Here is a 24,086-nt window from a genome sequence, read left to right as displayed (position 1 = left end):
GTCAATACAGATGCTCCTCAACTTATGATGAAGTTGAATCCTGAAAAAAACTCCTTGTCAGTTGAAAATATTGTAAGTCAAAATTGCGTTTAACATACCTAATCCACCAAACTCCACAGCTTAGTAACATGGTACACTGTATTGGTTGCTTACCCTCATGATTGTGCTGCTGGCCAGAAATTGCACTCACTGCCAATGTCCAGCATCCTCTCCTCTCCACAAACTAGGGATTGAACCCAGGACCTTCTCACTGGGCCACATCCCCAGCCCTTTGTTTGTCTATTTGTTTATTTGTGTGTTTTGATATAAGATCTCACTAAGTGCTAAGTTACTCAGGCTAGGGTCAAACTTACAATCCTCCTGCCTCAGCCTCCCAGAATACCCAAATTACAGGCATGTCCCACCATCCCCAGGCTGCCCAAAATCTTGAGAAGGTATCATACTGTGTATCATCAGCCCAGGAAAAATTAAAACTCAAAATCTGAAGCATAGATTCTACTGAATGTGTATCACTTTTGTACCATTATAATGTTGAAAAGTCACAAGTTAAGAAATAGCTGTACATATTTTTTTAATTTCCCAGCTTTAAGTTTGAATATGCTACATATGGTTAGGGATATAGGATATAACACACAGAAACAAAAGCTCTTTGTGTGTGTGTGTGTTGGATTTGTAACAGTCTAAAAGGATCCTAAGAGTAACACAATGTATGACAAGAATGAAGAACATTCACAATGTTTATATCACTGTGAGTACAAGATCATAGGTAAGAAAAAAGATTATGTTTGAAAAACAGGAGTTTTTTACAATGAACATCCGATTTAGTTTGGCAGTTATCAGGGCACTCTGAAATCAAATGTTATTTCCATCTCTGTATCTTCCCAAACTGAAGGCATCTTTCCATGATGAAAAGTCTTCTAAGAGGCCTACCAAGTGAAATTGTGTGATTTTTCTTATTTGGGGAGAATAGAATGGTAGAGAATTAAGAAGAGAGACAGCTGAATGATCCTAGCAAAATGAGATTTTATTGTGTGTTTTTTAAAGAGTATCTATTTACTTTCTCATTGCTATAGTGAAATACTTGAGGGAGATTAACTTAAAGAATAAAACTTTAATTAACTCACAGTTTTGGAGACTGAAAGTCCAAAAGGTACGGCGCAGGCTCTTTTAAAATACCCTGGGGTGGCTCAGAGGCGCCCGGCGCGGCTCCGCCCCTTGCGCCGGTCACACGGGGGCGCCGGCTGCTCCTGCGGAGAAGCGGTGGCCGCCGAGCGCTATTGGTGCAGGGAGCCGGAAATGGTTGTGGACTACGTCTGTGGGGCTGCCTGGGGCTCAGCCGCGCGGACTGAAGGAGACTGAAGGCCCTCGGATGCCCAGAACCTGTAGGCCGCACTGTGCACTTATTCGTAACAGAGGGGGTGCTGGGGGGACCCTGATGTGGCACCAAGTGAAATGAACAAAGCTCCACAGCCCACAGGCCCCCTACCCACCCCATGCCCTGGACTCCCGCAGCTTGGTTTTCAGCCCCACCTGGCCTTCCCCTCTTTCTGAACTCTGGTCTCCCCCCTCAGCCAGCGTTTCCCCTGGGGCAGACTGCACGGGTGGTGTTCAGTACGCCACAAGCGACACAAATGAACACGCTTTCCCAGCCCCGCCAGCACTTCTACCTTACCTGGGCCCAGCCTCCCAGCAGTGCAGCCTCCCGGGTGCAGAGTGCAGCCCCTGCCCGCCCTGGCCCAGCTGCCCATGTCTACTCTGCTGGATCCCGAGTAATGATGATCCCTTCCCAGATCTCCTACTCAGCCTCCCAGGGGTCCTACTACATCCCTGGACAGGGGCGTTCCACATATGTTGTCCCGACACAGCAGTACCCTGTGCAGCCAGGAGCCCCAAGCTTCTATCCGGGTGCAAGCCCTACTGAGTTTGGGACCTGCACTGGTGCCTACTACCCAGCCCAAGATGTGCAGCAGTTTCCTGCTGGCGTGGTCCCCGCCCTGGTTTTGATGAACCAGCGACCCCAGATTGCACCTAAGAGGGAATATAAAACTATCCGAATTCGAGATCTGAACCAAGGAGAGAAAGATATCATGGAGGAGATCACGTCTGGGGCCCTAACTGCCTCCACACCCACCCCTCCCCAGACGGGAGGCGGTCTGGAGCCTCAAGCTAAAGGGGAGATGCCCCAGGTTGCTGTCCTTGTCCGGCCAGGTGGCCGGGCTCAGGGAGCGCTCGTTGGGAGCCGGCCAGGACTGCCTGGCCCAGAGCACAGCCCTTCAGAGGCCCAGCCTTCATCACCGTCTCCAACCCCATCACCACTCCCAATCTTGGAACCAGGGTCTGAACCTAACCTTGGAGTCCTCTCTCTTCCTGGGGACACTATGCCAACGGGGATGATACAAAAGTCTGTAGAAGAATCAACTCCCATCTCCCATGAAACTGAGGAGCCATACTGCCTCTCTCCAGAACCCACTTCTCTTGACGAACCCATACTGGAAGTAGAAGTGACACTTAGCAAACCAATTCCAGAATCTGAGTTCTCTTCCAGTGTGCTCCAGATTCCTGGCCCCCTGGAATCTCACAAGGTAGAAGTTCCCGAGGCTAACAGCATAGTGCCATCTGAGGAACTGGGGCCAGAGGTGGAGTCAAGCCCAGAGGTTGCCCCTGTTCTGCCTGTGGCTTGCCCTTCAGAATCCCCGAAGCCCGTTGCTCCAATTGCCCAACCAGAGGAACTGCTCAACGGACCCCCCTCGCCACCAGCTGTGGCCTTGATCCCAGTCAGTGAGCCAGAGGAGCAGGCTAAAGAGGTTACTGTATCAGTGGCTTCCTCCGCCATCCTCTCTGCCACTCCACCTGCGACTCCTCCAGCTGCTTCTCCTCCTCAGGAGGAGGAAATGGAAGAAGAGGAGGAAGAGGAGGAGGAAGAGGAAGAAGGAAGAGAAGCCGAAGCTGAGAATGAGAAGGGTGGAGAGGATCTCTCTTCAGAGAGCACGCCTGTCCCAGCCCACTTGTCCCTCCCCGCTTTGGAGGTGGCAGCAGCCACCCAAGTGGCAGTATCTGTGCCAAAGAGGAGATGGAAAATTAAGGAGCTAAATAAGAAGGAGGCTGTGGGAGACCTCCTAGATGCCTTCAAAAAGGCAAACCCAGCAGTACCAGAGGTGGAGAATCAGCCTCCCGTAGGCAACAACCCAGGCGCAGAGTCTGAGGGCACCAGCATGACCCCACAGCCCGAGGAAGCAGAGGAGACCTGGGACTCCAAAGAGGACAAAATCCAGAATGCTGAGAACATTCAGCCTGGGGAACAGAAGTACGACTATAAGTCAGATCAGTGGAAGCCACTAAACCTGGAGGAGAAAAAGCGTTACGACCGAGAGTTCCTGCTTGGCTTTCAGTTCATCTTTGCCAGTATGCAGAAGCCAGAAGGGTTGCCCCATAACACTGACGTGGTGCCGGACAAGGCCTGTAAGACACCACTGTGGACGCTGGATCCCTCAAGACGACCCGGCATAAACTGTGCTCCAGACTTCACTCCACCCTTTGCCAACCTTGGCCGACCAGCCCTTAGCATTCGTGGGCCCCCAAGGGGTGGGCCAGGTGAGGAGCTGCCCTGAGGGCCGCAGGCTGGCTTGGGACCCAGGCACTCTCAGCAGGGCCGCCGAAAAGAACCACACAAGATCATTGCCACAGTGTTAATGACTGAAGATATAAAACTGAATAAAGCAGAGAAGGCCTGGAAACCCAGCAGCAAGTGGACAGCGGCTGATAAGGAATGAGGAGAAGAGGATGCTGATGGCACCAAGACCCAGGACCTACTCCGGAGGGTGCACTCCATCCTGAATAAGCTCACACCCCAGATGTTCCAGCAGCTGATGAAGCAAGTGACACAGCTGGCCACTGACACTGAGGAATGCCTGAAAGGAGTCATTGACCTCATCTTCGAGAAGGCCATTTCAGAGCCCAACTTGTCTGTGGCCTACGCCAACATGTGCCGCTGCCTCATGGCGCTGAAAGTGCCCACTACAGAAAAGCCAACGGTGACTGTGAACTTCCGAAAACTGTTGTTGAATCAATGTCAGAAGGAATTTGAGAAAGACAAAGATGATGATGAAGTTTTTGAGAAAAAGCAAAAAGAAATGGATGAAGCTGCTACGGCAGAGGAGCGGGGCCTCCTGAAGGAGGAGTTAGAAGAGGCTCAGGACACGGCCCGCCGGCGCTCTTTAGGGAACATCAAGTTTATTGGCGAATTGTTCAAGCTCAAGATGTTAACCGAGGCGATTATGCATGACTGCGTGGTCAAACTACTAAGGAACCACGACGAGGAGTCCCTGGAATGCCTCTGCCGCCTGCTCACCACCATTGGCAAAGACCTGGACTTTGCAAAAGCCAAGCCACGAATGGATCCATATTTCAACCAGGTAGAAAAAAATCATTAAAGAAAAGGAAATGTCATCTCGCATCCACTTTATGCTGCAGGCTGTGCTGGATCTGCGACAGAGCAGTTGGGTACCACGCCTCGGAGATCAGGGTCCCAAGACCATTGATCAGATCCACAAGGAGGCCGAGATGGAGGAGCATTGCGAACATATCAAAGTGCAGCAGCTCATGGCCAAGGCCAGCGACAAGCATCCGGGAGGCCCTCCAGGCCCACCCATTAGTCGTGGCCTCCCACTTGTGGACGACGGCGGCTGGAACACAGTCCCCATCAGCAAAGGCAGCCGCCCCATTGACACCTCACGACTCACCAAGATCACAAAGCCTGGCTCCACTAATTCCAACAATCAGCTCTTTGCACCAGGAGGGCGACTGAGCTGGGGCAAAGGTAGCAGTGGGGGCTCAGGAGCCAAGCTCTCCAATGCAGCATCAGAACCTGCTCTTCCAGCTACCAGTACCTTGAATCGCTTCTCAGCTCTTCAATAGGCAGTACCTACGGAGAGCACAGATAACAGACCTGTGGTGCAGAGGAGTAGCTTGAGCCAGAAACGAAGTGAGAAAGCTGGGGACCGGGGAGACCGAGTAGGGCGGAGCCAACTGGGTGGCGACCGTGGGGACCGATCAGATCGTGCACGGACACCTGGCACCAAGCGAAGCTTCAGCAAAGAAGTGGAAGAGCGGAGTAGAAAGCGGCCTTCCCAGCCTGAGGGATTGCGTAAGGCCTCGAGCCTCAGGGAAGATCGCGACCGGGCCAGGACACTGTGAAGCGGAAAGCCACCCTCCCCCCAGTGAGCCCCCTGAAGGCTGCGCTCTCTGAGGAGGAGCTGGAGAAGAAGTCCAGGGCCATCATTGAGGAGCATCTCCATCTCCACTACATGAAGGAAGCAGTGCAGTGTGTACAGGAGCTGGCCTCGCCCTCCCTGCTCTTCATCTTTGCGCGGCACGGCGTCGAGTCCACGCTGGAGCGCAGCACCATCGCTCGAGAGCACGTGGGGAAGCTGCCCCACAGGCTGCTGTGTGCCGGGCACCTCTCCACCGCCCAGTACTCCGAGGGCTGTACGAAACCCTGGAAGTGGCGGAGGACATGGAGATTGACATCCCCCATGTGTGGCTTTATCTGGCAGAACTGGTAACACCCATTCTGCAGGAAGGTAGGGTGCCCATGGGAGAACTATTCAGGGAGATTACAAAGCCTCTGAGACCTTTGGGCAAAGCTACTTCCCTCTTATTGGAGATCCTGGACCTCCTATGCAAAAGCATGGGTCCCAAAAAGGTGGGGATGCTCTGGCGAGAGGCTGAGCTCAGCTGGAAGGAGTTTCTTCCTGACGGCCAAAATGGTGATGCATTCGCTGCTGAACAGGCCAATGTGAGTGAGCAGCAGACAGCACCCAGTACATTAGTTCGAGCCCTCGTGACAGCTGTCCGCTATTCTGCAGTTATCTTTGGGGCTCCTCTCCCAGTGGACGTTGCCGTGCTGAAAGCGCGAGCACGACTGCCACAGCAGTACCTGTGTGATGAACAGAAGGAGCCACCAGCGCTCTACGCCCTCCAGGCCCTTGTGGTGACCTTGGAGCAGCCCCCCAGCCTGCTTCGGATGTTCTTCATGCGCTGCGTGATGAGGACGTGGTGAAGGAGGAAGCAGTCTACAGCTGGGGGAGCAGCAAGGACCCCGCTGAGCAGCTGGGCAAGGGCGTGGCCCTTAAATCTGTCACAGCCTTCTTCAACTGGCTCCGGGAGGCTGAGGAGGAGGTGTCTGACCACAACGGAGGGAGGGTGGGGCTGGGGACGTGAGCCCCATGGACGCCAATGGCCCGGCCAGCCGCCTGGACTGCAGGGGGCGGTGGCGGCGGCGGCGGAAGTGCCTGTAGTGCGATGAGTCTGAGCTAATAAAGTGGCTGAAGAGGCAGGATGGCTTGGGGCTGCCTGGGCCCCCTCCAGGATGCTGCCAGGTGTCCCTCTCCTTCCCCGGGGGCACAGAGATACATTATATATAAAGTCTTGAAATCTGGTGTGTCTTGGGGAGGGGGGACACTAAGCCCTGCCCCTGAGGTCCTCTTTTATTTTCTGAAAATCACTCTTGGGACTGCCGTCCTCGCTGCTGGGGGCATATGCCCCAGCCCCTGCACCACCCCTGCTGCTGCCTGGGCAGGGGGAGGGGGGGCACGGGGCCTGTAATTATTAAACATGAATTCAATTTAAAAAAAAATACCCTGGGGCCCCATCCCGCAGGTCAGGTCACCACCTGGCAGATGGAATGGAGGGAGGAGAGAGCAAATCCCCAAACAGGAAGCCAGGGGAAGATCCGGGGTGAGGCCCAGGCTCTCCTCATAGCTCCCAGTGGCAGAGAGCGCTCACTCCAGGAGGCCGGCCTTCCATTCTGAGGGCAGCACCCTCATGGACCTGAGGTGCTTCCTTTAGCCCATCTCTTCAGGGCTCCCTCAGCTCCCACATCACCATGTTGAGGACCGTGCGCCCAGCATGTGAGCCTTAGGTGGACAAACAACATCTGATCCATAGCACAGTCCGTATGTAAAAGGGTCCTGAAAGAATCTTTTCAATAGGGTGCCCTCTAAAAGGATAAAATACTTAGCTTACCTCAAACTGTGATGAACACTTAATCTTAAAAAAGTAAAGTGCACATATCTGTGTGTAAAATTAAAATGTAACTACCATGAAATTATATACAATTTATAATACACGTAAAATTCAAATAAATTAATTTTGACACAGAAGAAAACAGGAAGTCTCCTGCTGCTTTGATCCGCAGGACAACTTCCTTGATATATGGGTAATTACTTCAATGTGCAGAATGCAAACTAGTGATACTCTGTTGAGTACATATTTAGATATGGTGTATAGGGCTCCCTAAAGAAACAGAACCAATAAGAGATACAAATTCGACAGGTATTTATTATACCAACTCACATGAGAGTAAAAGGTGAGAAATCTCTTCATCTGCCATCTGCATATAGCAGACTTGGGCAAACTGGAAGCGTAGTGCAGGACTAAGGGTAAGTTGCAGACCAACTCTGCAGCTGAATTTTCCTCTGGCTTCTGGCTTGGTAATTTGATCTCTCCTCCTCGTTCCATTTCCCTTGGGCCTGACAGCCCAAGCAGTCAGGCAGAAGGAAACATGAACCCAAACTTCTACCTTCTTGTTCTACTCAGGTCTTCAAAGGATTGAATACTGGCCATGCACTTGAGTAAGGGTAACCTGCTTTAAATGCTAACCTCTTCCAGAAATACCCACATAGACACACCCAGAAATAATGTTTAATCAGTTGCCCCAGTCAAACTGATGCATAAAATGAACTATCACAGATGGTGTTCATCATCTCTAACCTACCTCCAGAGAGCTCATATAAGAGATTTTTAGAACAAAATTTTTAAAAAATTTTAATTACAGATAGTCCCCAACTTATATACATTCAATTTGTGATTTTTCAGTTTTATAATGGTACAGAAGCATATCCATAAAACCATTTGGTGTTTCACTTTGTACCGTAGTCAATAAATTATGATCTATAAGACTTTATCATAAAGTGGGATTTTTGTTAATGATTTTGCCCATATGAAGGCTAATATATGTGCTCTATGTACAGTAAATAGAGACTAGGCTAAGTTATGGTGTTGAGGTATGTTATGGTGTTGAGGTAAGTTAGGAGAGGTATGTTAAACACATTTTTAATTTATAGTATTTTCAACTTACAACAGATTTATCAGGTTGTAATTCCACCCTAAGTTGAGGACCATCTATATTTATTTTGCTTTGCAATCTTTTGTCTCTTCTATGTATAAAACGGCGATGCATAGAAAGAAGTAATTCTTACATTTTAGAACAATAGTAAATGGTTATACAGTATAATTACAATAGCCTTTAAGAATACTAATGATGACATAGCCATCAACATGAAAATGTATTAATGAAACATCAATCACTTAAACTGTAGTATATGCATATATAATCTACATCATTATAGTGGGAAAAATTCAATAGCAAAAACACTGGCACCTTAATAAAATAGGCTCAAAATAATTTACACTAGGTGCTTTGACCCCAAAATGTCTTAGATTTGCTGTTTGGTATAAACTAACTCAAATAAATACAAAAGAGCATAGTATGTGAAAACAAGTGAAAGCATGAAAAAGAAACATGTTGCCAACAAAAGGCCATAAACTACCTCTCAACCACAAAGAAAAATCAAGTGCTGCTAAGTCTTCTACAGACAGAAAGGCATTTTTTATGTTTAGTGGTATGGAGCAAGGAGAGGGATATGACTTTAATAGTAACTGATATTAGAGTTGGCCAGTGATAGCTCAAAACTATTTTTCTCTTTGATTTACATGAAGGTCAAACTGAAAAATTTGAGCCTCGGGTGGGATATTTAATTTCTGAGATGACCTCTAGTGGTCACTCAAGACACACGTTGGCATGTGAAATAAGAGCTGTTTATATGACCAAAAATAAAAAGATCAAATAACAGAAGGGATCCTGAAAATGTCTTTTAAAGGTAAGAGAAATTCTCACTTGATAAAATAAACATAGAGTATATCAAAACATACTCAATACACATACTCATTAATCCTAAAATTCTATTTTTAGGACAGTGCCCTAACAAAGGAATTTGATAAAGTCTCAAAAACTATTATAAATAGAAAAATTAATTTTAGAATTGCTTAGCAACACAGTGTAAATGGCTAAAAATGCCAAGTGATTGGAAAAGTTGTGGTTCTTCTATATAGTGAAAAAGTCTTGTGGCCACCAAGAATAATATGACATATCTGTTGAAATAAAATGTTAACAAAATATTGTTAAATTACAAAGCAAGTTAAAATCAGGGTGAAATAACGTAAGTATGATAATATTTTGCTATAAAAATTATGTGTGTATGTGAAAAGTATATGGTAAATAATCAAATTATTAGAGATCAATTTTTGAATAGTAGAATTATAGATGAAATTTTTAACAAATTGATTTTCTATTTGTTATGTCATAAATATTATTTGGGGATAATAACTTTCCATAAAATTTAATACACATAAAAATTTTGGGACTGGGGAGGGGCTCAGTGGTAGAGCTTTTGCCAAACATTCATGAGGCCCTGAGTTCAATCCCCAGTACCAAAAAGGAAGAAGAACCAAAAATGTGGATCCATGAGATTACAGCCAATTTCTCACAAAACATCAAAAATCACTTTCCTAATCCATCCAGTCATATCCTTTACAGACTCTGCAAATATCTCAGGACAATCTTTCTCACATGTTTTCTATCTCCCTTTAAAATGATGAAAGGCAGTACAGTTTTCTACATACACTTTTTTTAGTCTTCTTTTGAAATTGCATCTTAATTTATCCAAATTAAGAAAACCTGCCATTAATTTATTTTTCTTAAAAGAATAAAGAATTTTCCACAAAGAATTTTTATTTCTTTTACCTGACATATTTAACCTGCCCAACACCAAATGTTTGAAGTAGAGAAAAGGCTATAAAACACAGAATCTGGGAATTATTGTCTGGAGTCATCATATATTAGGTACCTTATTTTCTTAAATTGCCTTGACCTCCAAATGTCCTTTTAGCAAAAAAGAGCATTGTCCACAATATAAAAATCTTCTATCATGTATCACTTAGATTATAATTAAGGATGTGTGACAGTGTAGTTGTTTTCTAAGCTGTTCAGAGCAAATATTTTCATAACGTGCATGGGACCTTTGCACGCTTTTTATTCACCGTCAAGTGTATGCTTTTTTTTGTTAGTTTTCTATTGCTCCTATTACAAATTACCATAATTTTGGAGGCTTAAAACAACACATTTTATTCTCCTATAATTTTGTAGTTTGGAAGTCTGACGTGGGTCTCATGAGGATAAAATTCAAACTTTTCCTTTGTATAAACTCTGATAAGATCCACTTCCTTACCTTATTCATAGTCTAGAGACTTGAATGCCTTGGCACATGAGCCTTTTTATCTTCAAAGCAAGCAAAGGAGAGTTAAGTCCTTCTCCACCTAATCACTCTATTTTCATTGACCATCTCCTCAGACCATTCTCTTCTGCCTCTCTCTTTTCTACTTTTAAAGACCCGTGTGATTAGGGACAGGGATTTAGCTCAGTGGTTCCACTGCCTGCCTCACAAACACAAGGATCTAAGTTTGATTGCAGGTACCAAAAAAAAAAAGACCCCTATGATTAAACTGGGCCCATGCAGACAGCTTAGTCAGTGGTGCCAAACCTGTTGCACACGTGAAGCAGCAAGCTGTTTGTTATCATTGAAAGCTATGGTTTACCATCACTGGCCTAAGTCAGCCTTAATTCTTCCTGCAACCTTAATTCCTCTTTGCTGTGTAACCAAGCAGATTCAGAGATTTTAAAGATTTTCTGGTGAACCTTTCAGAGCTTTCAATGATAACAGCCATCAGCGGCACGCATGCCATAGGTTCACCAACACTGGATTAGGACATGAACAACCTTAGGGCTATTATTATGCTTACCATATTGTTTAAAATACATTTACTATTTAAGAAATTATGAAAGGCTATGGAATTTGTTGAATGATCTTCTACATAATGGAAGACTACCATATTTCAAAATAGGCAATTTCTAGAATACTAACTATTCTAGAATAATAACTTCCTCACTTTGAATCTGAGCTGCTCTGTGGCTCATGTTTTACTAATAGACTGGAGCAGAAAGATACTCTGTGACTTTTAAGCCTAGGTCATGAGAAGCCTTGCACCTTCCACCTGGGTCTACTGGAACATTTACACTCTGCCGGGGAAGGCGGGCGCTATGCAGTACATCCAGTTACCTTAAGACTCCCATTTCATGAACCAATTCCAAGCCAGGAAGGGTAAGAAAAGAGAAGGGAAGATAGGGGGCAATGAACAGGCAGGCAGTCAGCACTCAATTTCCAGCCATCCCAGGAGAGGTGCTAGACAGGTAAGTGGAAAAGCCACTTTAGATATCAAGCCAATTAAGCTTTCAAATGACTCTAGCACCAATAATCATCTGAAAACAAACGTATGGAAGACACCCAAATGAGAACTATCTAGCTAAGTTAAATCACTCACCGAACTATGAATCACTAAGAATGTGGATAGGTTTTTTTTAACATAACGGTAAATAATAACCAAGACAAATGGTTTCAAGTACAATTACATAACTGGTTACCAATTACACTACTGCTCTCTTGCTCCAGCTCTCTCTCAATCAATCAATCAAAATTTCCATTAACTAAGGTCTGATTCAAGAAAGGTGCTTTCTCAAAATCTCAAACAATGTATTTATGGTTTTTTCATTTGAAAATAAGGCTATTACACCACCAAACCCCTGGAAGATCTGTAAAATTCAAACTTGTGCCTTTTTTATTTTTGGAAGTTTCCAGCAAAATATTATTACCAACTATTTCAAGAGAAATTGTAGAAAGCCCATACTTAACAGAGGCAGTGAACTTGGGTGGAGTTGAAAAAGATCTGGTACTCCAAATCACCTTCCTCGGGACACCTGTGGTGTTTCTGGAATGAAAAGTAAACAGTTGAGAAATTTCAAAAAGAAACAGCAAGAGCAAGTGCATTGAGGTATAAAAATAGCAAGTGTATATTTCAACTACTACTTGTGATTTTAAAGTAGAGAATTAAGCCTAAAATTAAAGATGATGTCCATTCTCCTCTTCCACCAATGTCAAATTCCTTAGAGCACATGCTTCCTCTTTCATGTAACACTGGAAAGCAGTTTCTTGAAGGTGCCTGAAAGCATCTACCATCGGAAACCTCTGTAGGAAAAGCGGATTTTGTCAGGTTTGCATGTGTCTGGGTACTGAATACCTTGCCACACCTGACTGATTACAAGTAATTTGAGCAAATAACAGATAATCAAGATCCATTTCTCTCCAAAGAAACCAGCACACTCCCAGAAAGTAAGTAAATTTGACTGTCTCGGTTTAATAGGCTATGTTTGTCCAATTGCCCATACAACAATGTTAAGAATATTTATAATATGAAACTATAGAACTACAAACCAGTTATCATTACAGTCAATTCCAATCTTCCTGGGTAAAAAAAATAATAACTTCTGTTGTGTCTTAACCAGCATCATAATGATCTAGCAGGAGTTGATATTTAAACCAATCAACACTTTAATCCTTAATCCAAAGAACCCAGATTTATATGGATCATTGAAATTAGCTGAAGCTTTCCATAACATCTAACTAAACCTCTTTATCAACAAGCCAGAAAACCAATGCCAAAAATGACCTGCGCTTACCTTCTGCTTCTGGTTGAAATGCTTAATCAGAATGTCCTAGCTACAGAAATGAAAGGATCTGGGCCACCCAAAACTGCCCTTTAGCCAATAGCTAAACCATTTAGAACCAGCTACAATAGATGAAAACTGCAACACTATAAAAAATAACTTGAAGCCAGAGCTCCCAAATTTTCACAAAACTGTTATGTTAGATCCAGAGTAAAGCTGAATCACACATACCTCTAAATTTCATTTACTTCTCTAGCAAAGTGAATCATCTCAATAAACTTCAACCTTGCTTTCCTTACATCTTACTCACATGGACAATTAACCTTCAGATGTAAGAAGATGATAAACTCCTAATGGTGCACATATACAGCAGCTCTACAATTCTACCAGCTCTACCTGCTCGCTTCTTCTTTTTTTTTTTTTTTGCTTTTGGTGCCAGGGATCAAACTCAGGACCTTGCACTTTGGAGGCAGCCACAGTGCCACTGAGATAAATCCCTGGCCCAACAAATTCTTTCTGAAGTACTAATGCATGCTTAGAATAAGGAGAAGCTGTGAAAACTAATATCATGTGAGTTCATAGAAAATTCTGTGGCAATCCACTGGCACATTGCACTTGACAGTGCTAGCCCCCATCCTCCTTGTATGATGTAACACAACCTGAGTGGTGTAATCCGAGCCGGTCACACAAAGAAGCTCTTTGCTGAGAACACCCCATGGGCGGTAATTTCTTCCATGGATAATTATTGCATTATAAACATATGCTATGTTTCATGTTCCTTCATGTGACGTAGCCGGGCGCTATGAGATGCAAAGCATTTTTGTCATTATTTTATTTTTGTCATTTGGCTAATGAGTAATTAAGCATGAAGAACTATTCTAATATCATAGTTCTATATGAGTAAAGCACATAAAAAGGTCAGTCTGGGTGTGGAGTTGGGGATGGAGGGAATGGACAATTAAGAAAATAGTATTTGTTCAAAACATTTTATAACTACTTTTAACTCTCTAGAGATTTTATATAATATTTCAAATGATTAGTTGACCAAGTAGTCTGTCTCCAAGAACCAAACGCATAAAATAAGTATTGGATTCTTTAATTTATCTAGTATATTGGCTATCCATTGCTGTGTAACAAATCACTTCAAAATGTTTGTGGCTTGACATTTCTTAGACAAAGAAGTAAAAGCAGCAAACAAATATATGGAAAAATGTTCAACATCACTGGTCATTCGAAAGATGCAGATGAAAACAACACAGATTCCACCTCACCCCACAAAGAATGGCTGCTGTCAAGAAATCAACCAATAATAAATCCTGGCAGGGGTGTGGAGAGAAAGGAACCCTTCTCCATTGTTGGTGGGAGTGCAGACTGGTGCAACCACTTTGGAAATCAGTATACCTCAAAGAACTAGGGCTAGAGGTCCCATTTGACCTCACTATTCCCCTGCTAGGTATCTTCCCTAAAGAATTAAAAGAATCATACCACAGTGATACATGTGCACCCATATTTATAGCGGCACAGTTTGTAATAGCTAAAGCTTGGAAACAGCCCAAGTGCCCATCAACTGGAAACTGGATAAAGAAGATGTGTTTTTTTAATAAAATGGAGTACTACTCAGCCATAAAGAATGAGAAACTAGAGACATTTATAGCTAAATGGATGCATATTGAGACCATACTCTTGAGAGAAATAAATAGGACACACGTGTGTAAATACCAAATAGTTTCTCTAGTGTCGCGGTCCGGCCGCAACCTGTCGAACAAGACCTGAGTGGGGACGTGAGGATTGAGAAAGAAGAAACAGAGAGACGGGAGGGCCCACAAAGACCGAGCCTAAAGAAAGACGCAGAGATAGAGTCCGGAGGGCTCCCAAGGCCGAGCAAGCAAGTTTATTTTCACCTCTCTTTTATACACTCAGTGAGTTAGGTCATTAACCATGACCTTTATCCAAAACACCTGCGTCGTTGTTTACCAGTTCTTTGGGAATTCCCCACCCTCATGGGCTTCCTTGTTTCTCGGGCTTACAGAACGTTCATCACGTTCCAGGGCAATCTAATTCGGCAAGGACGTGGTTCCTCATAACATAGTCTCCTTGCTCTATATCATGGAGGGTAAGATTAAACATGGATCCTCCATGGCTAACACCGCTCTCCACACTCTAGTGTGAGAAACTGAAAGTAAAAAATAAAGATTAAAATGAATAATTGATCATTTGAAATAGGAAAAGGTCCAAAGGTGTACGGGTGGTGGGAAAGGAAGGGGAAAGGGAAGAAGGGAAAGGAAAAATTATGAGAAAAGAAAAAAATGCAAACGAAATCTATGTAAATAGGGAAGGGTGGAGGGGGTGAAGGGCACACAGGTAATGGGGGAAAAAATAAAAACTAAGATACATCATGTACAAGGACAAGCACCCAATGATAAATGTAAATGTATTGTATACCTAAAATGTACCAATAAAAGAATTTTTTAAAAAAAGTTTGTGGCTTAAAACATTATCTCAGTTTCTCTGCTCATGCATCCAGGCACAGCTTAATTCCTACAGCTGTGAGCATCTTTCAAGCCTTTAGTTATCTCAGGGTTCAAGTAGGAAAAGTCTATTTCCAACTCATGCATATGGCTGTTTGGAGGACTCAGAGCTTATCACATTGTTGGACTCTGGCCTCAGCTTCTCATGGCTGGAGGGCAGCTCAGTTCCTGGCCACATGAACCTCTCCATTGAGAAACTCAAAACATGGCAGCAAGCAAGAAGGCAAGAGGGAAAGCAAGAAAAGAAAAGCTAGTGACCCAAACACAGAAATTACATCCGTCGCTTTTGCTATTTTGTGTTCATTAGAAGAAGTTCACTCGGTTCAGCACATGCTCAGGGAGAATACCAAGAAGTAGGAACCATGGAGAGCCGTGGCAGAAGCTGTCTACCACATTCACTCAACCTGCAATCTACAAGCCTTATATCATGACCCCTTGCCAGAAAGACACGTAAATTTTTTGTTTTACAATAAATCCCATTAATATAATCAGCAGGGAATCTAAGATAAAGAAGAAAGTAAAGTTAGCAGTTAATACTAGAATATAAATATGACAGGTATCAGTTTCCTAGAAACATTATTTTCAGTTCTACCTCAATTATTCATGTCACATTTCTTCCTTTCCCCAGAAAGATGATGTCAAAATTAACATTCAGTGCTGAAAATCATTGACCTTTCAGCACTTAATGGTTATCAACTACACATTAACTATTGAAATGAACAGTATCAAAGTCAAAAGTTCAGCTTGACAATCAGCTGCTTTCATTTATAACAAATAGAACAGAATTTGTTTCTATTTAATAGCTAACATGATATAAAGTTAAATCATATACAGATGTAACACTAACATGCCCATAGAATAATTTATAATGAGCCCTTACTGTGAGCCAAATACTATTCTATAGCATTTAAGTACTTAGTACATGTATTACCCTACATGCTGAGTAATGTGTGGACATCTACAGGTAAATTCAGGAAACCCCTGTTAATTGCTAGCTATTAATATTACTAATGTATTTGTAGTGATACTTTGCAATTGGGTGAAAATTAGCCAAATTTTTAAAAACTTAGTTCTTCCTTTCCTATTTAAATGCCACTGAGGCCCACTGAATACTAAAAGATGTCAAGACAATTACAGAGAAAATATGCAACAACTGCCTATTTTTTACTTACTGAAACTGATTTATCTACATTTTTAATTTACTTATTTGAAATAAATAAAATAATATGCTTGGAGAGTTGGTTATTTTATTTCTGCTCAAGGAAATTACTTTTGCATTCCCAGAATTTATTTCTAACCCCAAGGTTACTTGTTTTATCCCCCATCAGCACATAAGTACATTCTTATAGAATGGGTGAATAAATGCTATTGATTTGTTTTTTCTGATGTAAAATTTATATCAACACTACATAAAATGTACACACTTACATAATTGTTATTTTCACAAAACCCTTTTTAAATGTAAAATAAATGTTATATCATCAGCTCCAAATGTGAACTGCCTGCTACATTTATAATGTTCTACCAATGCTAAAATTTACTTTAAATTTTTTAAAGATTTAAAAACTTCAGTGCCAATAAATTCATGAATTAACTGTTTAAAAATACTAGCAGTTGGCCGGGGATTTAGCTCAGTGGTTCCATCGCCTGCCTCAAAAGCGCAAGCTCCTGAGTTCGATCCCTGGTACCAAAAAAAAAAAAAAATACTAGCAGTAAAAGAAAGTAAAAGTTAGTCCTTTTTACATTACTGGGACTTCTCAGAAAAGTACAACTTACGCTTGCCTTAAATTTGCCCAATAAGCAAGTTCAGAAACAATCACAGCATCACATCTTCTCTTCCCATTCATAATTGTTTGTATTCTACACATATATTTTTTCTTAACAAAAGATCTGTTTTACTCTGTTAATAGAGAAGACAGTTTCTATCACTACTCTTGCAAATTTTACATAAATATTTATCTATATATATATTTTCAAGTCATTTTCAGATTAATTAAGCAATAGATTCTAATTCAACAAGGAGATAATCCTAACTTTTTTTTTTCTTTCTCTCTTTCCAGTTAAACACTTGGAGATATACTTTAACAAATAGGCTAGTTTGTACAATATTGAAGGAGTGCTTTCATATTAAAGGAAAAAAGCAAAAAAATGTTCAAAGAATGAAGAGAAATGATTCTCTAGAGAAGTCAAAGATATTAGTAAAGAATGTAGAATTAAGGAAAAAAATAGCTTTCCAAGCCCTGGTAAATTCTGAGGAACTATTTCACTTAAACATAGTATCTGCTAAAATGAGTTAAACCGGAAATAAAAAACAACAGCTTCTCTGGGTTCTAATTCACTACTTAGTATCAATGAAAAATTGCCATAATTTAAAAATTATAAGTATAAACCAACTATTAAAACTTAACAGGGTCGGGGATTTAGCTCTGTGGTTTCGCCACCTGCTGCGCAAGCGGAAGAACCCGAGTTCGATCTCCGGTACCAAAAAAAAAAAAAAAAAAAAAAAATTTAACAGGGACTGGGGATTTAGCTCAGTGGCACCGTGCCTGCCTCCCAAGCACTAGGTCTTGAGTTCGATCCCCGATAAAACTTAACAATACTAGAAATCAAAATCATTTCTTTTTTTTTGGAAACTGGAAATTATTAAAATAATTTAACTTCAATGAAAAGCTGAATATTCATTTCAAATATCATACTCTTACTAATCATTTTTTTATGCATCATATCTTTCCCAAGGTATTTTTCTGTTCCCTTTATTGAAGTCATGGTGGCTGATAACTAGGGAAGGTATCATAACTACTGTTCATAGTTATAAATAAAATCCCTCTTGGGACCGGGCCAAATTCCTAATCCCTTGATCCTCAATTTCTGAGATTTCTGGAACAAAATGTGCCTATGTACTGAATTCTTCTAACTAATCTTCAGCAGTTTTAAAGTCTTCCATAAAAAGTTAAGATCTATAGAAAAAGAAAACTTTTAACCCAAAACTAGGTCAAACAGAAATATAAATGATATCCTTATGAGCAAGCACCCAAAAATGTTGATGTTATCCTGACGGCACTTTATCACTTTTTTACCCCACTTGTTGTTACGATTCAATGCTGGAGGAATGAAGTGTGTCCCTTGTGAGAGAGGAGGGTGAAAAAGGATTCTTGGAGGCTTGTTTCTGGCTTCCTCTGGACCTTGCCCTATGCACATTTTTCCTTTGCTGATTTTGGTTTGTGTCATTTTGTTGCAACACATCTTAGCTATGGAATTCCCCTGCGACGTAAAATGGATATCATTACATCTTTACTGTTAAATACATATATTCCATAATCAGAAGTAAATAACAATACCTCACATTTGTTTGGCAATTTGTAATTTCATATAAGATAATCTCACTTGATTCTTATAAATTTATTATCAAATTTTTAAACTTTTATTTGTAATACTAATACATACTTAAATGCTTATAGTCCTTTTCCCTCCATTAATTCCTATAAAATCAAAATGTACTATATATTTTAGTAAAGCATATATGGTTTCTTATTAGCACAGTTTACATTCCCTACCCACTAGTCTTTTAATATTGACAGTGAATTTAGAAAATGATCACTTTAAATCTAAACCAATAATGTTCTGTGTTGTTAACACACAGTTCCCTCTTCCAACTGGAAATATGAACTTAATCTTGAAAATATCTCCATTTGTGCCATCATACAGCCACTTTACTGTGATTTTTAATGATCATTTCCAAATCTTCCACATAGCTTTTATTTTCTTCACTTGTAGTTTCTAATTGATTTTCTATCTGGTTTATTCTTCAAAGAATATACTAAGAATTTTCATCAGCTCACACTTTTCAACTTCAATGTTATTTTATTTACTCTTAATTTAAATTTTTGTGGGAGCTAAGTAGAAATTCTCCATGTTCCTTACTTTTTCTGGATGTAACAATCTATCCACCGCCTCTAATCATCCCTCTTATAACCTTGTCCCTGCAACCAGACTGTAGGTTCAAATCAGATCTCAATTTTTCCTTTCTTTTCCTTTTTTTCTTTTTTCTGTGGTACTGAGGAACCCATGGCCTGCTCATGGAGCTACATCTCCATTTCATTTTTATTTGTCATTATGAGAAAGGGTCTTGTTAGGCAAGTTGGCCTTGAACTTGTGATCCTCCCGCCTCAGCCTCCCAGAGTTTGGGAATTATAGGTATGCACCACTACACCTCTCTAAATCTCAATTTCCATAAGGGTTTTAATGTGATTAATGATGTTGGAATCTCCAATATCAAGTTTAGATTATTTGCTAGGAGAGATTACAGGATACAGCATATAGTCATATTCATAGCTAATAAGTATTACAACAAAAAGATATAAACTGAAATCAGCAAAGGAAAAATGTGCATAGGTCAGTGTCCAGAAGAGGCCAGATACAAACCAAGAATCCTCCTTGGTTCTCCTCTCTCACATAGGATACACTCAATTTTTCCAGTGTTGAATCCCAACAACAGGTGGGAAGTTCTGTCTTCCCAGGAAGCTCATTAGAGACTGTTTTTATTGGGGCTTGCTCATGTAAGCATACTCTGCCAAGTACATACCAAGTTCCCAGGTTCCCAGAAGGAAAACAATGTACAGTAGTGTTCAGTATAAACCACATTGTACAATCTAGGAACAATGAGCCCTCATATTAGTTAGGGTGGTGGGAACTTTCCAGAATCCAAGTCCTTCCATGGCAGCCAAGACCAACCTAGCAGTCCTTTTATGTCTCAGGCCTGCTGTGTTAACCCTTTTCTGAACACTGGTCTGTCAACTTCACCCCTTGAGTACCTTCCTCTTCCTTCAATGTTTCTGTAAGGGCAGGTGAGAAGTGTGCAACAGAGTATTTACAAGCAATGTTGTAGGGTCCAAAATCTTAGGTTTGAGCACTAACTCTGGCATTAGTTTATAATGTAATTTACCTAACTATTCTGAACTTCAGTTTCTTCATTGATAGAACAGAAGCAATAACCATTTTCATGTATAATTCTGGTTATCTGTGTAGAGTGCTTTGAAAACAGTGAGTCCTCAATTATCTCAGCCATTATTTTTTTCAGATCTAAGCTCTGCAGGGTGTATCCAGCCCCTGTGGATCACTATTTCTTTGCCATCTACCCCAGCAGGTACAAGAGATCTTGCCACAGCCATTTCTTGAGGCCGCTCCTGAGCACACATCAAGTACTTCTGTTGCTCTGCCAACCTGCACCACCAGCCAGGCCGAGCCTTCTCAGTGCCAAAGCAGCTTGGAAGACTCTTGACAATTTGACAACTGACACTAAAAGGCATAACACTGGGGGGGGGGGGTACAAGAATCCCAGCCAGGGTCCCACCCTGAAAAGAGCTACACAGGCACACAAGCAACACCCAGAGGCCTGCCCAGACTGCATAGGTACATGAGGGCAGACCCTAGCCAGAAGCCCACTCAGACACCAGCGACTCAGTGTACAGCCCCCAGCCAAAGGCCCTCCAAGACAACAGCTACGCAGGGGGCCAGGCCCCAGACAGAGGCACACCCAGATACCATCCCAAGTGTGCACAGGCCCCAGCCAGAACTCCACCAGGACAACAGGGCAGAGCAGGGATCCAGAAGGCCACCATTCTATACCCAGGAATAGGCACAGTGGTGAGCAGCAAAGAAAAGGCCTCTCAGTGACTTGCTAAGAATTGAAGACCACTGGGTGAGCAAAAAGTCACCTCAAAAAAGGTGCAGTAGGCTCCATCTGTTCAAATAATAAGACACGTAAACAAGTCTCAAAACCAGGCTTCCAGGTCACCTAACGCAACCTCAAAGGGAAACAAGATGAAACTCTGGTACTCAACCAGCAGGACTCCCAGAACTGGCAATGAACGAGGATCTAGAAAAAATTAAATTAGAAATAATTTCTCATATAACAACAGAAATTGTGTCCATTGTACAAGTCATGATTAATAACTCTACATCGAAACAGATTAAAAAAAAATAGAGGAATGGAGCAACATGATGGAATCCAAAAAACAAATGCAAACAGATATCTAAGAGATTAAAAACTCCACTGGTAGTTTATGCAGCAGAATGAGCCAATGTGAGGACATAATATCAGATATAGAAGACAGGATTGCAGTTACTGACCAGGAAAAGAAACATTTCTTAAAAATAGTAAGGGACCACCAGCAATCAATCTTGCTAGATGATACAAAGAAGAATAACATAAGACTGCTCAGAGCAATGAAGAAACAGGAGAGAGTGCAAATGACATTAAAAAAAAAGTGTTCACAGAAATAATGGCAGAAAACTTCCCAAGCAGGGGAAAAGAACTTGACATACAGATAAGTGAGGCATACAGGACTATAACTAGTCATGATCAAAAAAAAAAAAAGTATGCCTAGGCATATCATAGTTAAGATTCCAAAAACCCAACAGAAGAACAAAATTCTGCAAGCAGTTAGAGAAAAAAAACAAATCACATACAAAGGAAAGCCCATCAGAATCACAGCACATCTCTCAAAACAAACCCTCAAGGCAAGAAGAGCAAGCCTGGGGTGGAGATTTAGCTCAGTGGTTTCGCCGCCTGCTGCACAAGTGCAAAGACCCAAGTTTGATCCAGGTACCAAAAAAAAAAAAAAAGAGAAAGCCTGGAGAGAAGTATTTCAAGCCCTAAAAGAAAACAACCTCCAACCCAGATTGATGTACCCTGCAAAACTATCTTTCAAAACTGGTGGAGAAATGAGATACTTTCACAACAAAGAGCACCTGAGGAACTTTGTGAATACCAAACCAGCACTCCAAAAAATTTTAAACAATATCCTAGGAAAAGACAATGAGGATCACAACCACAGGAAGCCCAGCAGAATAAATTCATCAGGCAAAACAAGAAATTAAATGTAAAGGGGGAGAATCCAACAACAGGAAGAGATCATGACAAGGATAAGTCAACACATATCAGTTATAACCATCAATGTTAATGGTCTCAGTTCACCAATCAAAAGAAATAGACTGGCAGAATGGGTCAAGAAGCAAGATCCAACAATACGCTGCACACAAGAAACACACTTAATTCAAAAAGAAACTCAGACTGAAAGTTAAAAGGTAGGAAACAATACTCCATGCTACAGGAACCAAAAAAAAAGCAGGAGTAGCTATCCTCTTCACAGATCAAATGGATTTCAAACACTAATTAAGAGAGACAAAGAAGGCCACTGCATCTTTGTAAAAGGAATAATCCAAGAGGAAGAGATGACAATCATAAAAATATATGCACCAAACACTAGTGTGCCCAACTATATAAAACAATTACTAATGGACATGAAAAATCATATAAGCACTAATACAATAGTAGTGGAGGACCTTAATATCCCACCGTCACAAATAGATCAACTAGAAAAAAAATGAACAATAAACAATGAAATACTAGAACTCATTCAAACTCTTGAACAAATGGACTTAACAGATGTTTACAGAGTGTTCTACCCCCCAAAATCAGAACACACATTCTTTTCAGCTGCGCATGGGTCATTCTCCAAAATAGATCACATACTAGCTCATAGAACGTGTTTAAGTAAGTGCAAAGGAATTGAAACTATCACCTGTATATTATCAGACTGCAGTGTGATGAAATAAGTAACAATAGAAACTTCAAGAATGTCATAAACACATGGGAATTGAACAACTGAAAAACCAGTGGATCACAGAGGAAATTAAAGGAGGAATCAGACAGTTTCTATAATTAAATGCCAATGCCCATGCAACATATGGGAATCTATAGAACACAATGAAAGTAGTCTTACAAAGGAAATTCATAGCAGTGAATACTCATACTAGGAAAACACAGCAAGCTCAAATAAACAACCTAATGCTGAACCTCAAGCTTCTAGAAAAAGAACAGGACAAACCCAGAGCTCATACAAGGGAGGAAATTATGAAGATCATAGCACAAATCAATGCAAAAGAGACTAAGAGAAAAAAACAGTAACTTTCCAGTACACAAAAAATAGACTCACTGAAAGAGTAACTGGAGAAATAACTACCTTCACAATAGCATCCAAAAAAATGAAATACCTAGGAATCATTCTAACAAAAGAAATCAAAGACCTCTACTTTGAAAACTATAGCACTCTGAAAAAAAAGATCCAAGAGGAAATAAAAAAAATGGAAAGACATCCCTTGCTCCTGGGCAGGAAGAACCAACATAGTGAAAATGGCCATACTTCCACAACTGCTATATATAGTCAACGCAGTCCCAATTGAAACTACAATAGCATATGTCACAGACCTTGAGAAAAAAATCCAAAAATTCATTTGAACAAGAAGAGACCTAGAACAGCAAAAGCAATTCTAGGCGACAGAGACAAGGTAGGAGGTATCACAATCCCCAACTTGAAACTATATTACAAAACTACTGTGATTAAAAACAGCATGGTACTGACAAAGAAACAGACCCAAGGATCAGTGGAACTGAATAGAAGATTCAGAAACAACTCCAGACACACTCAGCCACCTCATCTTCAACAAAGGAGCCAAAAATCCTCACTGGGGGAAAGATTGCCTCTTTAATAAATAGCGTTGGAAAAATTGAGTTTCAACTTGCCAAAAATTAAAACTAGACCTATATCTCTTACCGTGCACTAAACTAAAATCAAAATGGATTAAAAATCTAAATATTAAAACAGAAACACTAAACCAGCTGGAAGACAGGTTAGGTAGAACTCTTTTTTTATACATGTATTAATTGGTACATTTTAGTTGTACAATACATTTATATTTATCATTGGGGCTTGTACCTGAATATCTTAGTTCTTATTTTTTTCCCCATTACCTGTGCACCCTTCATCCCTCCACCCTTCCCTATTTACATAGACTTTGTTTCCTTTTTTATTTCTTTCTCA

The 24,086-nt window shown here is 41.5% G+C and overlaps 1 protein-coding gene and 1 long non-coding RNA gene across 2 annotated transcripts in view; one reads left to right on the top strand and one right to left on the bottom strand.

Annotated features, from left to right (window-relative positions):
- Positions 1-1,413: 1,413 nt before the first annotated feature.
- Positions 1,414-6,234, top strand: LOC101725874 (eukaryotic translation initiation factor 4 gamma 1-like). Its single transcript, XM_087193830.1, is given in 6 exon segments — positions 1,414-1,516; positions 1,576-4,418; positions 4,420-5,173; positions 5,176-5,472; positions 5,475-6,029; positions 6,032-6,234. Coding segments are annotated over 6 exon segments (4,701 nt in total). The 5' UTR covers positions 1,414-1,452; the 3' UTR covers positions 6,220-6,234.
- Positions 6,235-9,325: 3,091 nt separating this feature from the next.
- LOC110345464 (uncharacterized) overlaps positions 9,326-24,086 on the bottom strand; it is a 33,863-nt gene continuing 19,102 nt past the window's right edge. Inside the window, exon 7 of the long non-coding RNA XR_002388822.2 lies at positions 9,326-11,940. This is a non-coding gene — a long non-coding RNA (uncharacterized LOC110345464). The remainder of the gene's footprint in view (positions 11,941-24,086) is intronic.

The sequence above is a fragment of the Heterocephalus glaber genome, unplaced genomic scaffold, assembly GCF_053883595.1.
Source record: "Heterocephalus glaber isolate CG9 unplaced genomic scaffold, H.glaber_assembly_v1.0 deba00001600, whole genome shotgun sequence".
Taxonomy (NCBI): domain Eukaryota; kingdom Metazoa; phylum Chordata; class Mammalia; order Rodentia; family Bathyergidae; genus Heterocephalus; species Heterocephalus glaber.
Note: the sequence above shows the minus strand (reverse complement) of the source record. Positions and strands in the feature narration are given on the sequence as shown.